Source organism: Barbus barbus (genome assembly GCF_936440315.1).
Source record: "Barbus barbus genome assembly, chromosome: 21".
NCBI lineage: Eukaryota > Metazoa > Chordata > Actinopteri > Cypriniformes > Cyprinidae > Barbus > Barbus barbus.
The window spans coordinates 13,601,927-13,615,228 of NC_136749.1; the positions used below are offsets into that span (position 1 = coordinate 13,601,927).

General features: G+C 37.6%; 2 protein-coding genes and 1 pseudogene across 3 annotated transcripts; 2 read left to right on the top strand and 1 right to left on the bottom strand.

The window, feature by feature from the left end:
* The first annotated feature begins 4,298 nt into the window (after nucleotides 1-4,298).
* LOC306887798 (cornifelin homolog) lies at nucleotides 4,299-5,115 on the top strand (annotated as a pseudogene). Its single transcript has 4 exons — nucleotides 4,299-4,410; nucleotides 4,644-4,780; nucleotides 4,917-4,994; nucleotides 5,086-5,115. The product of its transcript is annotated as a cornifelin homolog (transcript).
* A 369-nt stretch (nucleotides 5,116-5,484) lies between these two features.
* Nucleotides 5,485-9,884, top strand: LOC306886968 (uncharacterized protein). Its single transcript, XM_079444374.1, has 2 exons — nucleotides 5,485-5,546; nucleotides 6,232-9,884. The coding sequence occupies exon 2, from the start codon at nucleotides 6,348-6,350 to the stop codon at nucleotides 9,282-9,284; it is 2,937 nt and encodes a 978-aa protein (XP_079300500.1). The 5' UTR covers nucleotides 5,485-5,546; nucleotides 6,232-6,347; the 3' UTR covers nucleotides 9,285-9,884.
* Nucleotides 9,860-13,280, bottom strand: LOC306886967 (uncharacterized protein). The gene is made up of 4 exons (XM_079444373.1): nucleotides 13,143-13,280; nucleotides 11,596-12,998; nucleotides 10,982-11,130; nucleotides 9,860-10,867 (listed from the first exon to the last, which is right to left on the bottom strand). Exons 2-4 carry the CDS (start codon nucleotides 12,983-12,985, stop codon nucleotides 10,340-10,342), a joined length of 2,067 nt encoding a protein of 688 aa, XP_079300499.1. The 5' UTR covers nucleotides 12,986-12,998; nucleotides 13,143-13,280; the 3' UTR covers nucleotides 9,860-10,339.
* Nucleotides 13,281-13,302: the final 22 nt, after the last annotated feature.

Genomic DNA, 13,302 nt, shown 5'->3' on the forward strand with positions numbered 1-13,302 from the left:
TGGTTTGGTCTTAGGTGTAATGAGTCTGTCTTTTAGGCTATATAAGCCAGTCTAAACTGAACTTCGGGAGGACAAGGGGTGAGCATACTGCTTGAAGTGCCTGATGTAGATTTTTGCTGCCTGTAGCAATTTGTTTTCTTTGGTCGTGTAATGTCAAAGGGGACACTGAGTTAAGTTCCTATTTATTTTTGAAAATATATATTTTTTTGTTTATTTGATTAGTTTCCTAATTCTGTTTATATTTTTTTCCCTCTCTTACTGTGAATGTGTATACCCCTACTTCTCCACTGGCATTTAATAAAAGTCCTCTTTGGATGATATCTGAGTCCTGAGCCTATCTACCACCACCCTTTGCCCAACACGGGACATGTTATGACAAATGGTGGCAGCGGTGTTGTCCAGTGCAGTAGAAGGCTTCAGGAAAACGTCAAAATGCCACCCAAGAGGCAGACTATTCAGAGAACAGTGGAGGAAGATGAAGATGGTAAGTCAAGGGCTGACCAAGAAGATACAGGGTCGGTAGTAACCACTTCAAAGATGGCAAACCCGATTGGGGAGAAAATGGAACAGCTCAGGAAGACAATGGAGAGCAAGTGGTGCAGTCCAGTCGTCTTAGTGCCGAAAAAGGATGGCACATTAAGATTTTGTGTAGACTTCTCCAAGCTGAATGCTATTTCTGCCTTTGACCCTTACCCCATGTCAAGGGTTGACGAACTCCTAGAGCGTTTGGGAAAAGCCAAATATCTGAGCACCCTAGACTTATGTAAGGGGTATTGGCAGATTCCTTTGACTGACACTTCCAAGGAGCGGACTGCTTTTAGGGTCCCAAGTGGGCTCTAGCAGTTTACGGTCATGCCGTTTGGCCTTCATGGGGCCGCAGCCATGTTTCAGAGCACTATGGACTGTGTACTAAGAGGTACTGAGGACTTTGCAGCAGCCTACATTGATGATGTGGTTGTTTACAGCTCATCTGGAGCACCTGTTGGCTGTATTCATGAGAATTCATGGTGCTGGGCTTGTGGTTAATACCACTAAATGACATTTAGCAAAGCCTGATGTGTCTTACTTGGGGTATGTGCTGAGGGGTGGGGTAATTAAACCTCAAGTGGACAAAGTGGAGGCTGTGCGTTCTTGCCCGCCTCCAACAACCAAATAGCGGGTGAGGTCCTTTTTATGTCTGGTAGGCTGGTACAGACGTTTTATTTCCAATTTTACCACCCGAGCTGCAGTACTCACTGACCTCACTCAGAAGGACAGCCCCCAAAAGGTTGTGTGGCCACCTGAGTGTGAGGCAGCCTTTCAAGATCTCAAGGATTGTTTGTGTCAGGGGCCGGTGTTGCAAAGCCCCAATTTTGACCTTTCTTTCACAGTGCAAACTGATGCATCAGGAGTAGGTCTAGGAGCTGTCCTGTTGCAAGGTGACAGCGAAAATAGAATGCCGGCGCAGTATATTAGTCGGAAATTGTCATCACCACCGCGGTGGCGGGAGCATGTGAAATCTGTACAAATAACTGTTTTATGTCTCTTTACATTTGTTATTAATGTTTTTGCATTTCTGTTGACTAGGTTGTAGTTTATTAGGTTCATTATCCTTTAATGGTAATGTATAATACAGTTTAAGATATCATGCGGTTTGTGTTGACTGCAGATAGGTGCACAAATCAGTGGTTATCGCAATCAATGGCAACAATGACAGAATAATTTGTGACCTGCAATGATTCTGTCCACCACAGAGCAGCAGTATTCTCACTTTTTGTGTTAAACATTAAATCTTGTAACTGTATGTTTCAAGTACAGCTGTAACCTGAGGAAGATTAACATTATTTATCACAGCAATGAGTAGATGGACATTTGCTCTATATTTCAACTTACCCATGAAAATATGTCAATATTTATTCAAGTGACCCTCTTTTGCATATAGGCCAATTTAAATCCTTTATCCTTTATTTAATTTTTTATTTTGTTGATGTCATTATTTCTGCACCACAGATTAAATAAAGTAAAAATACAGAAATGTCCACACAGCTGTACATTTCAACAGTTGCTCATGTAACTGCACTCAGAGCTTCTTGTTTTTAATGCTAATGAAACAAGGGTTGTGTTTCAGATCTGTTACTTTGTACCATTTCCAATACATTTGAAACTGTGGAGTGTAATTTTGACAATACAGTTGTGCAACATTATCTTCTGGCATTGTGAAATCATGTGGCCTGTACACGTCTGTGTGTGGCTACAGGGACCAGAATAAGGAACTGATTGTAGAACTTGCAAAACAGACTAGAAATATTCATTTAAATCCATGTTACGTAAAATAAAATCACACAGCTCAGTATGCATGTAATATTTCTTCTTTTCACATATAGGACAAAATATGGTACTTTAAATACAATAATACACCAGAGTATATATGCGATTTATTTTTTTAAACTATAGACCTAAATAGTACTTTTAAAGATGAAAATACTGCTAAATATAAAATTTCTTCTTTTAACGTTTCATAGCATTTTCTAACTGTTGAGAAGATTTTTTGTCTTTTGGGTGTTTTAAAGAGATAATTTACTTAAGGGGCTGGACGCTGATTACTGTATTTGTACAAACTGACCTCACAAACACACATGAAAAGGCGAAGAATGAATAAGTGTTACAGCAGTGCAATACATTGGATAAGAAAACCAGAGACATGCCCTGATGTGTAAACAATGAAGTCAAACAGCTCAACAGATTCGCTGCACTATTATGAAACCGTAAAGCCATCTTTTAACTTAGCTTTGTCCTCAGCTGCTCTTAGATGTCTGAAGATGTGGCAAATCTGTTTTAATAACGTAAAAAACTTGAATTATCAGCATCCTATTCATGCAGATTCTAACCTAACAAATTTGAAAGAAAATACACCAAGACTTAGCCTAAGAAAACACTTTCACACTTTGATTTTGGTATTTCATTCTCAGATTTCAACCAGAACATGGTCAGACTTGTGGCTTTGACTGTAGGGCCCAGTGTCAAGTGTTCTTCCCTAGAAACTTGTAGAAAATTGTGCAAACAATGCACTAGTCACATTCCAGTACATCTGAGCTTCCCCTTTCTGTTACTATAGTGTTTTGTTTGAATATGATTCTTGTGTTACATTTAAACATTTGCTTTCCAAAGTTTAAAAGTTACAGCCATTTTCTTTTTCGATTTCTGTTGTTTTGCTCAAAATGGGTTAACATGGTGGCATTTTTGAAGGTTTGGTGCAGTTCAGGGGTTAACAGTGACTTTTTCAACCAGGTATGCTGAAACATCCTACTCTCTACATTGAGACTCAATGCATAGGACTCAAAGACAGACTAAAATCAGATAAAAATAAAAACACCATGTCAGATGTAAAAGTATGGAAATTTTCATATATTATTTATAAATGAAATTCATTCTCAGAAACAAAATTGTTTTTCTGCTTGGATGAGCAAATCAAGTAATTTTCTTGTGCGTAAAATAGGTCATATATGCCAACAAACTAATCAAAACATAGCACAATAACAACAATTCATAGCAACAGAGTATACACCAAAGCAATTGTGGATCTGCATGCCAGAATCATATTGCAGACAACTACTTTTTAGCAACTGAATAATTTGCAGAGATTTCAATTGTCGAATTGCATATGTTGTAATTATGATTTACCAAAGCATGATTATTTTTCTTATGCTGAGGAAATGAGCTTCCATATATTTCTAACATCAGCTTCACGATAATACCGCAAATGACAATGAAATGTATTTTGGTGATCACTGCCAGTGCTCATGCAGGTAACACAAAGTACTTTTCTAAATGTTTTAAAAGTTGTAGATAATGGAAGGGTCGTAATGGAAGAGTGTGGAGAAATAGAGCAAATCTCCTCGCCCCCAAATCAAACATTTCAACCTTTAGTTTACAGGTCACATAAACTACTCACCACTAGTAAAGTTTCCACTCCCCTTCATCAAGCTTGAGGTGATTTCCAACTTCACTGAGACCTATCAGATATTGAACATCATTCCTGAGGAAGTGAGGCATATATAGTAACAGGAAGCCTCTCCAAAGAAACAGTTGAGAGAGAAGATCTCATTTTAACCTTTATATAGCAGAAATGACATTTATGTTTTGTCTTAATAATACTTATTTAACCATTGAAAATATCTCTTTTTAACATAAAAGCCATCAAATGAAAAATTAGTTTTTATATTCACAGCAAGACAATATTACTGTATTTTTAGCAATAATCTGTAAGAGTAAGTTGTAATTGTAAATCATTATATCATTTGCTATGTCTTTTGTCAGTGATGTCGTATCAAACAGAAGCAATGACTTCCCAGCCTCAAATGACTGTAACCAGCTACACTGTCTCTCACTGGAGCTCGGATGTCTGCGACTGTTGTGACGACTGTGGAATCTGTGAGTGTGTGTGAAGCAGGAGATTAATTTACGAATACAAATCCATTTTGCTCAAGCTAATGTAACAGTAATAGATTATAAGTTGAGTAAGTTGTTAAAGGGATAGTTCGCCATACAGGTTTGGAATGATAAGGGTGAGTAAATTCTAATGAACTATGCCTAATCAATTCGTTGAACCTTATAAGCCTTACATTGTAAAATAGTGTGTATTCTGACACTGGTTTACTCCTCAGGTCTGTGTGGGGCATTTATTCCTTGAATTTTGGGATGTAAGGTGGCACAGGATAATGGTGACAGCTGCTGTTTGCCCTTCCTACCCGGCGCTATGATTGCATTGAGAACCAGCATCCGTGACAGATATCGTATTAATGTAGGCCATGCAATAAAAATCCTTTTCAGTTTTAATTATTGCTTATTTTTGCTCTTGTAATTTCTGCTGAAATACACTATTTCATTACTTTGATGTCAAAGACTAGCACTGCATGATTGGTTTGTGTCTTCTTTAGGGTTCTGTCTGTGACGACTGGGTGATTATGACCTGCTGTTCTTTCTGTGGACTCTGTCAAATGGCTCGAGAACAGAAGGCAAGAAGCTAACTTAAAAAGAAAATGGAGAGGAGAGAATGGATAGCTAATTTAGATGACTGTGATATCTTTTTCTTCTGTATGTTTTTAGAATATTCCAAAATATCAATGGTTCATGTGATCCTTTAAATATGTAATGCTGCATGAAATTAAAGACACAACGTTAGTTATGTATAAAATTTTTACACCTTACATTAAATCATAATGCTAATAGATTTTATATTATGAATCAACTCCTAATTTTTTGCTTTATTTTGATGACTTCTTTCCACACGTAACTGCTTACTCCAACTTAGGGCTATATAATGATGGTGATGATAATATGATGATAATTATTAAACATTTATTTGTTTAAAGAAAGCATTCAAGATTTCTCTGAATAATGAATCAAAACAATTGGATCAGGCTATATGATCCATTGTCTGCTCTTATTTGCTCCGGCATGAAACCTTTTTGGTTCCTCTTTCTATTCCTGTGAAGGGAATGTCCTGTTTAAAAGAGAGAGAACGCCAATGATAGTCTTGCAAAATGATCAGGGACGATTTCATGAAGGTAAGCTACTGTATTACATTAAATCTAGTTTAGTTTAAAATCTACAGACTGTTTTATGCAAAATAGTCAATGTAATAATATGAATTAATGAAAGATGAGATTTATGCTATAGGACTGCTCACTGGTTTTGAACTATAGTGAACCTGAGATTTTTCTCTGTATTTATCCTTTTAATACTAGAGAGAATAACGTGACATATATAGCTCATTGTTTACTTTGTTCAGCGGGAAAGGTTTTTTGCCTTTATGTACTCGTGATTAACCGGAGAATGTGAAACTTGTTAAGAAGAGCTTGTCATACATTTCCATGAAAAACTTCTTTAAGAAAGTCTTTAAATATTTACCATGATTTTATCGTTTCAATCCATTATTGTATACTTCTTCACATTTTTAAGGATGTAAATAGAACAAAAGGGAAAAAGGGTCAGAGAAATGGGAAACTGGCAGTTGAAACATTACAGAGTACATTACAGAAGTTATTTCTGAGTAATATAAGGAAGTTTTTGTACGTGTTGCCCTGCATGAATTCAAATAAACTGGATACTTCCATCATCTTTGAAGTGATTTTATAATAAATAAATAAAAATGAAAAAAAAAATGTAAGTTTGACTAGCAGCATTACATATGGATTAATATATAATAACAGTTTATTGCCTTTATTATAACCTTTCCCTCTTTTATTCTAGCTGCTGGCTGTATTAAAAGTGTTAGGTGTTGCTCATACTGAGTGAAGAACCCCATAGTGTTGGACTTTCATGAATGCAGTCAATGGGAGTAACATAAAAAAGTGGAATTGGAAAATATGGCTGATTCTGCATGTCGTGAACTGATCATAAAGGCAATATTCATCTGCCTCCTTAACCTTGCCTTCAGCTACAGTTTCAGGAGTTGCATAGAGATCCCTGATTCTAATCATAAAATCTACAGATGTATTAAATGTCATGAAAGAGACATAACTACAATTGTGAGTGACATATTCCCCACTGCAACAAACCTTACAGTTTCTCGGAATAACATTACACACATTCAAGGCCAAAGCTTTCATCATCTGTCCAAACTGACTTCTCTGGTACTAGATGTTAACCGTATTTCTAGCATCCACAAAGATGCTTTTAATAGCCTGCAAAATCTTCAAAAATTAAATCTGTCCTGCAATTACATATCATCTCTCCACCGTGATGTTTTCAGTGACCTACATAACCTCACAGAGCTGCTCCTGGGAAACAATAATCTCACTTATATTGATTTGTTCCTGTTTTCCAATTTGACAAACCTTCAGATTCTTGACCTACGCAGAAACCACCTGAAAAACTTTTCAGCTTTTGTTGAGTGCATAACAAACCTGTCCAGCTTGATACAACTGGACCTTTCTTTTAACAAGCTAACAACCCTGCATCACTCCAGCCCTCTGCCAAACTCGCTTGCCAAACTTTACCTCAGTGATAATAATCTACTCATACTGGGATGTGACAAGTCTTTCCTAAAGTATGTGAAAGTGCTAGATCTGTCAGACAACAAATTACTGTCATCCGAGACTTTTCAGGGCCTGAATCTGGAGAATATAAAGTACCTGCGCTTGCGCTTTACCCGTGTCTCCGTTAGAAAGCTTCTTAATTATACCAATATACAACCAAGGCACATCGACTTCTCTGGTTTGAAACTGAAGGATCATGCTCTGACTTCGCTGTGCTTTCATATGCAAGATCATCAAATACCTAAAATGATACTCCAGAGCAATTCCATAAGAGTTCTATACAAAAATACATTTTGTAACTGTTCCAGCATCACTGATCTAATGGACCTCTCACGGAACGAGATGAAAACCACAGGCTGCTTGCAGTTTCTGCACTGTCAGAACCAACTGGAAACTCTCAAGATAGAACATAACCATCTGACCAAGCTAATGTCCTGCAACATATTTAATAATTCCTTCAGCTTGACAAGCCTGAGCTATCGTTACAATCGTATTCTACAGGTTAGAAGTTATGCCTTCAATAACACACCAAATTTAACAAACCTCGAGCTAAACATAAACATAATTGCCTATTTGGACCATAAAGCCTTAAGTGGACTCAGAGATCTTGTCACACTTCGTCTCGACAACAATCTTTTGACCGATATCTATGATGACACCTTTGAAGATCTTACCAACCTGACAACGCTCAACCTGCGCAACAACCAAATAGCTGTGATTTTCAACTATGCCTTTCAAAATCTGTCAAATCTAATTATTTTAGATTTAGGAGGGAACAAGATCACTCAGATGAGGCCACATGCATTTTATGGACTGGAAAACTTGTCCAATCTGTATTTAGACAGAAATCGTCTGAAAGAGATAGACAGCACGCTCTTTGGGAAACTTCATGCCACCCTGCAGGTGCTGGATTTACAGGCTAACCACATCCTGTATTTTACAGAACACACATACTCGCCATTTATAAATATGTCGAAGCTTCTTGATCTGAAACTTGATGCACAGGAACCAAATGGCATAAACTTGTTACCACGTGCATTTTTCCGTGGTCTAACTTCTCTGAAAAGTCTTTACCTCACTAACAACCACATCATTGGATTTGGTGCTGAAACATTTGATGACCTGAAAAGTTTGGATTTCTTAACTCTGGACAACTCATGTGTTGGGATTGCCCAGCTCAAACCTGGTATTTTCAAAAACCTTCGAAAATTAAAGATATTATCTGTTGAGAACATGGGCATTAAATCATTTTCTAAAGAGGTCTTTGGAAATCTCACAGGACTGAAGCAACTACATCTCAATCGCAATGCCATGATGTCTTTGGACATCGGTTTACTGGACAATCTGACCAATTTAACATACGTTGACATGCGCAGCTGTCCTCTCAGTTGTGGCTGCCATAATAGTGAACTACAGAACTGGACCATAAGCAATAAGAGACTCCAGTTTCCTTATCTTTTCAATATTACATGCCAAGACCACCCAGGCTCATTTTTTCACAACTTCGACACTAATGTGTGTTATTTAGACATAGCACTCTACCTGTTTTCCTCAACGTTTACATTCACAATCTTACTGATCTTGATACCACTTCTCTATGTCAGACTTTACTGGAAATTTAAGTATGGCTACTATGTGTTTCGATCATGGTTTGGAGAACAGTGGCGTCGCTTAAGGGACCAGGAGGAGAAATACAAGTACGATGCCTTTGTTTCCTACAACTCAGCAGATGAAGACTGGGTAATGGAACAGCTGTTGCCGAACCTCGAGGGTTCATCATTTCGGCTCTGCCTGCACCACAGAGATTTCGAGCCAGGCCGAGATATTGTCGACAACATTGTGGCTGCCGTATATGGCAGTCGCAAAACGATATGTTTGGTCAGTCAGAGCTTCCTTCGCAGCGAATGGTGCTCACTGGAGATCCAGCTGGCCAGCTATCGTCTCTTTCAAGAAATGCAGGATGTGCTTTTGTTGGTCTTTCTGGAGCCTATCCCTGAGCGGCAACTGTCCACTTATCACCGTATGAGGAAAGTCATACTCAAAAAGACTTATTTGCAGTGGCCTGAGCCAAACTGTTCTGATCCAAATAGTGCAAAAGAACTGTTCTGGAATCAGTTAAAGAGAGCACTAAGAAGCAGCAACACTGGAAGCCAAGAGGAGCAGAATGATCAGAGGAGGCAAGACAAAGAGAAGGTCCAGGAGGAAAGAGAATATTTTATGAATCAGACACCAACAAATGATGAAGTATATTACCTGATGCCCTGATTACACTGACACATAATTTAATCTGTACAATATAAGAACAAATTTAACGAATTTCAATAAATGTAAATTGATGATAAATTGATTTCAATAAATGTAAATAAAAGATCCGATCTTGGCCTCGATCATCCTTCAACAGGATTTTGATATTGATTTTACTGTTTTTGGAGAAAAAGTATTTGATGCAACAAGTGAAACTAGTAAGTAGTCAACTTTGAAATGATAAAAATGAAAATAAATCAAGTAATTCTGAAGTAAATTCTCAAATTTTGATCAATTGACACCTTTTAAAGGCTGTAAATTGCAGGCTTGCAAACATAGAAAAAATAATAATGGAAAAGATACAAACTCGCCGAAAGCAATTTAGAATTTTTATTAGGAGTTTATGGTAAAAATGTAATAAAAATTAAATAAATAAATATATACGTTCATAGAAATTCAACAGGTAAAATAGCCGTGATCGGTTTACCTTCACGAGAGTATCACACAATTCTACATTTAAGATTGCTACAAGATATTTTACCAAATATAATATGTAAATTGTGAAATCAGTTTGATATAAAAATGGTTTTAATTTTGTACTGCTTTATTAAAGAATATCACAAAATCATATGCATCTTTTTTTTTTTTTTACAGAATGCTGAACTTAATGATAAAAGTCCAGTCAAGATATACAGAAGAAATATGATTAAATAATAATAAAAAAAAACAAATAATAATAATCAAATAAGTAAATAAACAACCATCCTTGTGAACATTTTCCCTATTAATTCAAGAGAATAAAAGAAAACTAATGTGTGGTGCTTTTATTATTTGTGCAGCACAAAGAGTGATTTGTTTTTAAGAAGTTTCATTCACTCTTAATACCTGTGTTACCAGTATATACAAATACAACAGAGAAATCATGACTGTACATAATTTTTGCACACTGAACCCTCAAAATGAAGTCTCACGGAAAGGTGATGGTCTTTCAAAAAAGAAAAAAGAAAAAAAGGAATGTGTGTTACTCATACAAAGATAATCTTGGCTAACAGCCTCAATTGTGGCAAACAGCTTTGCTAAAGGTAAAGGGGAGGGTAAAATACCCTATCTGGTGTGTTTGTCCTGGGACAGTGAGTCATGCCAAGACAGTCTGACCCGACCTGGGTGTTAGATGGACGTGGACAGCGAAAAAAAGGCTTGTATTGAAAGCCCTCTGAGAGACTGGATGCTGAGAATGAGAAGGGAGCCCATCTTTCTCTTTCATCCTGAACTTGCTGCTGATGGGACCAGAATCTGGATCCTCCAAAAGATGCTTGTGGTTTTTGTTTTCTGCTCTCATATGAATTCAAATCAAGATTTTTGTCTTCCCTCCACTGACGAGAGATTCTAGAGAGGTCTAAATCTATGTTTTTCAGACGTTCCCCTCTGCTCAGTGACTGCTGCTGAGAATAGGAGTCCACAGGATGATCAACCCAGGTGGGGCTTTTGAGTATAGGGACGGCATGCTGGGTAAAGTTCTGTTCCTGGTTAAAGAGCTGTCTGCTGCGATGGCGCTGAGCTCTGATGCAATCCTGAGACAACCTAGCTGCCCTCCATTGGTCAAACTGCAAAGATTAATCAATCAAATTCACATGCAAAATTTATTTTAACCTCTGTTATAGTCTAGTTTACAACTATTTCGGTATTATTTGGATTTGATTCTTTATTTCGTTACTCACCATGTCAGTGTGTGACTGTTGTGGTTCTTCAAGGGAGAAGCGATTGGACGAGGCCTTCCACTCTTGTATCCTACGTTTCTTGGTGAAAGCTCCTCTGTCCAAGTTCTGCTTAACATCCTGTGTTAAATAATCTTGTTGCATGCCACTGTCTAGGATGCAGAAAGGTAATTTAAAATATCAATCGTAAAATATATCCATCATGTAAATGATAAGCATATTTTCTAAATTCCAATTCATATGTTTGGAGTGCATTATGTAAAAAATAGCTGATACGAATTGTCCTGATATTATAATAATAAAACCCTACAGAGAAGTTTGGCATAATCTGTTATTTAAATTTTTTTTTTGTGAGGACAATGTATGTTATTACTCTTTACTTGATGGTTACAACATTACTTTTTTAAAGACATTTAATTTTCATTTATGAATTTGGCAAACGCTTTTTATCCAGAGTGACATACTTACATTGTATTTAAAGTATACATTTTTTGCATTCAATGGGAATTGAGCCAATGACATTGCCACTGTTTTTATGCTCTACTGATTTCTAAAAGAATTTTCTTCTATTTGTCTTGTTGTTGTTGTTTTTTTACAAATGTAAAAATTTGACACACCTGTCAATATCTCTATGTTCCTGCTGAAGCACCTATCCTCATTCTCCACTGCATGGCTAGAAGGTGAACAATTTTCATCTCTCTGTCCTGAGCTGAGCTCAGAAGCCATTTGATTCCCATTCAAGAATGAATGTAGCCTGTGGAGGTTGTGCTCTAACTGGAAACTGTGTCTTTTTTGTAAAGTCTGTAGTAGCACCTCCCTACACTCGGCCAGCAGGGGATGCCGACGGCTTGGAACATGGAGCTCTGAACTCTGACACAAACATGTCAGGAGTCTTTTCACTGCTTCCCTACATGACAGCGACATTTGCTCTCCTTGCTCAACATTGTCTCCTACTTGACCAGCCCCTGAGTCCAGATCTGATAGAGAGGTTAATTTATGCAGGTTTTCAAACTTTTGCGTAACTTCCATGTTTGGGAATCCCACCGGTGTAGAGTTTTTCTCAAATCTCTGAATATTCATAAAACCATTTTCTTGGTTTTCTTCATCATGATATTTGAGATTGCCTGTTTGTGAAGCATCAGGGTTATTCATATTAGTTTCAACTGGAGTAGAACATAACTGATGAACCGGTTCATTTTTTGAGGATGACAAAACCACATGTTCAGTTTCTCTTGGGGGGCTACTCTGACTATTTTGTCTTGTCTTGCTATAAGTATCTTCCTTCCTGCTGTTGGCATTTCTGTCATGCTTCCCATCTTCTCTAGATGGTCCCATAGATACAACAACCCTTTTATTATTCTGAAAACCACTTGCGTTTATTTCTCTAGGCTCTTTTCTTGAACTTTTCTTCCTCTTCACTTGTGGCAGCGTATTATTTTCTGGTTCCTGTACTTCATAAAGAGTGCAGTCCGGGCCTGAATCAGGTACAGAGGGAGGCAGCAGTGATGTAATGTGCATCATAGACTGTTTTCTTTGCTCTTTTCTCTGCTCGTCTCTCTTTATCTGCTCGCTCACCAGTCTCTCAATATCTATGGACCTAATCTCATGGCTGAAAAGGCCTCGGTTGGAAGTAAGGCGACCTTCAGTTATGATGCTTGGCTTCTGGGGTATGAATGGCTTAGCGAATGCCGTCTCTTTTCTTGAGCAAGTTAGTGGATGCTGTGCTTTCTCACCACTTTCTCTTCTGCTGTGCTGAGAACCTGGGTCATACCCATTTCTCTCCAGACCTCGAATCTGATTCCTCTCCTTCCTGGTTTTAAGTCGCCTCACTTTATGAGACGAGCTGCAAAGCACATCTGTTCTCATGCTGCTAGAGCACCCTGGTTTGCTGGTATGGGCAGCATTGGCTGTATGACATGAAGACTTGGCTGTGCTACTGTGGCGGTCACTGGATGTCTTCGGCAACTTATGTTTATGTAGAAAACTTCTGTTGGATTGGTGGCTCATCTTCAGGTTAAGACTATTAAACACAAGTTATTAAAATGCAACAAATTAGTCTGTAATGCTTTTATAAATCCGATAACTGTCAGAGTTAAAAGTCTCATGCCTATTACACGTAGCTAGCACTTTTAGGCTCATCATATGGCAACATTTAGAAACATACCTCAAATGAACAGCATTCTTGGTGTTCAAAGTGAAATAATTTCTTCATTGTCATATACATATATATTAAATCAACTAATAACATCGGCATGTAGTTAAAATCCAAAAGCCGTTACATTTTACCTTTCCGTTGCTTGGCAACGTGCTTCAAAGATGGACCT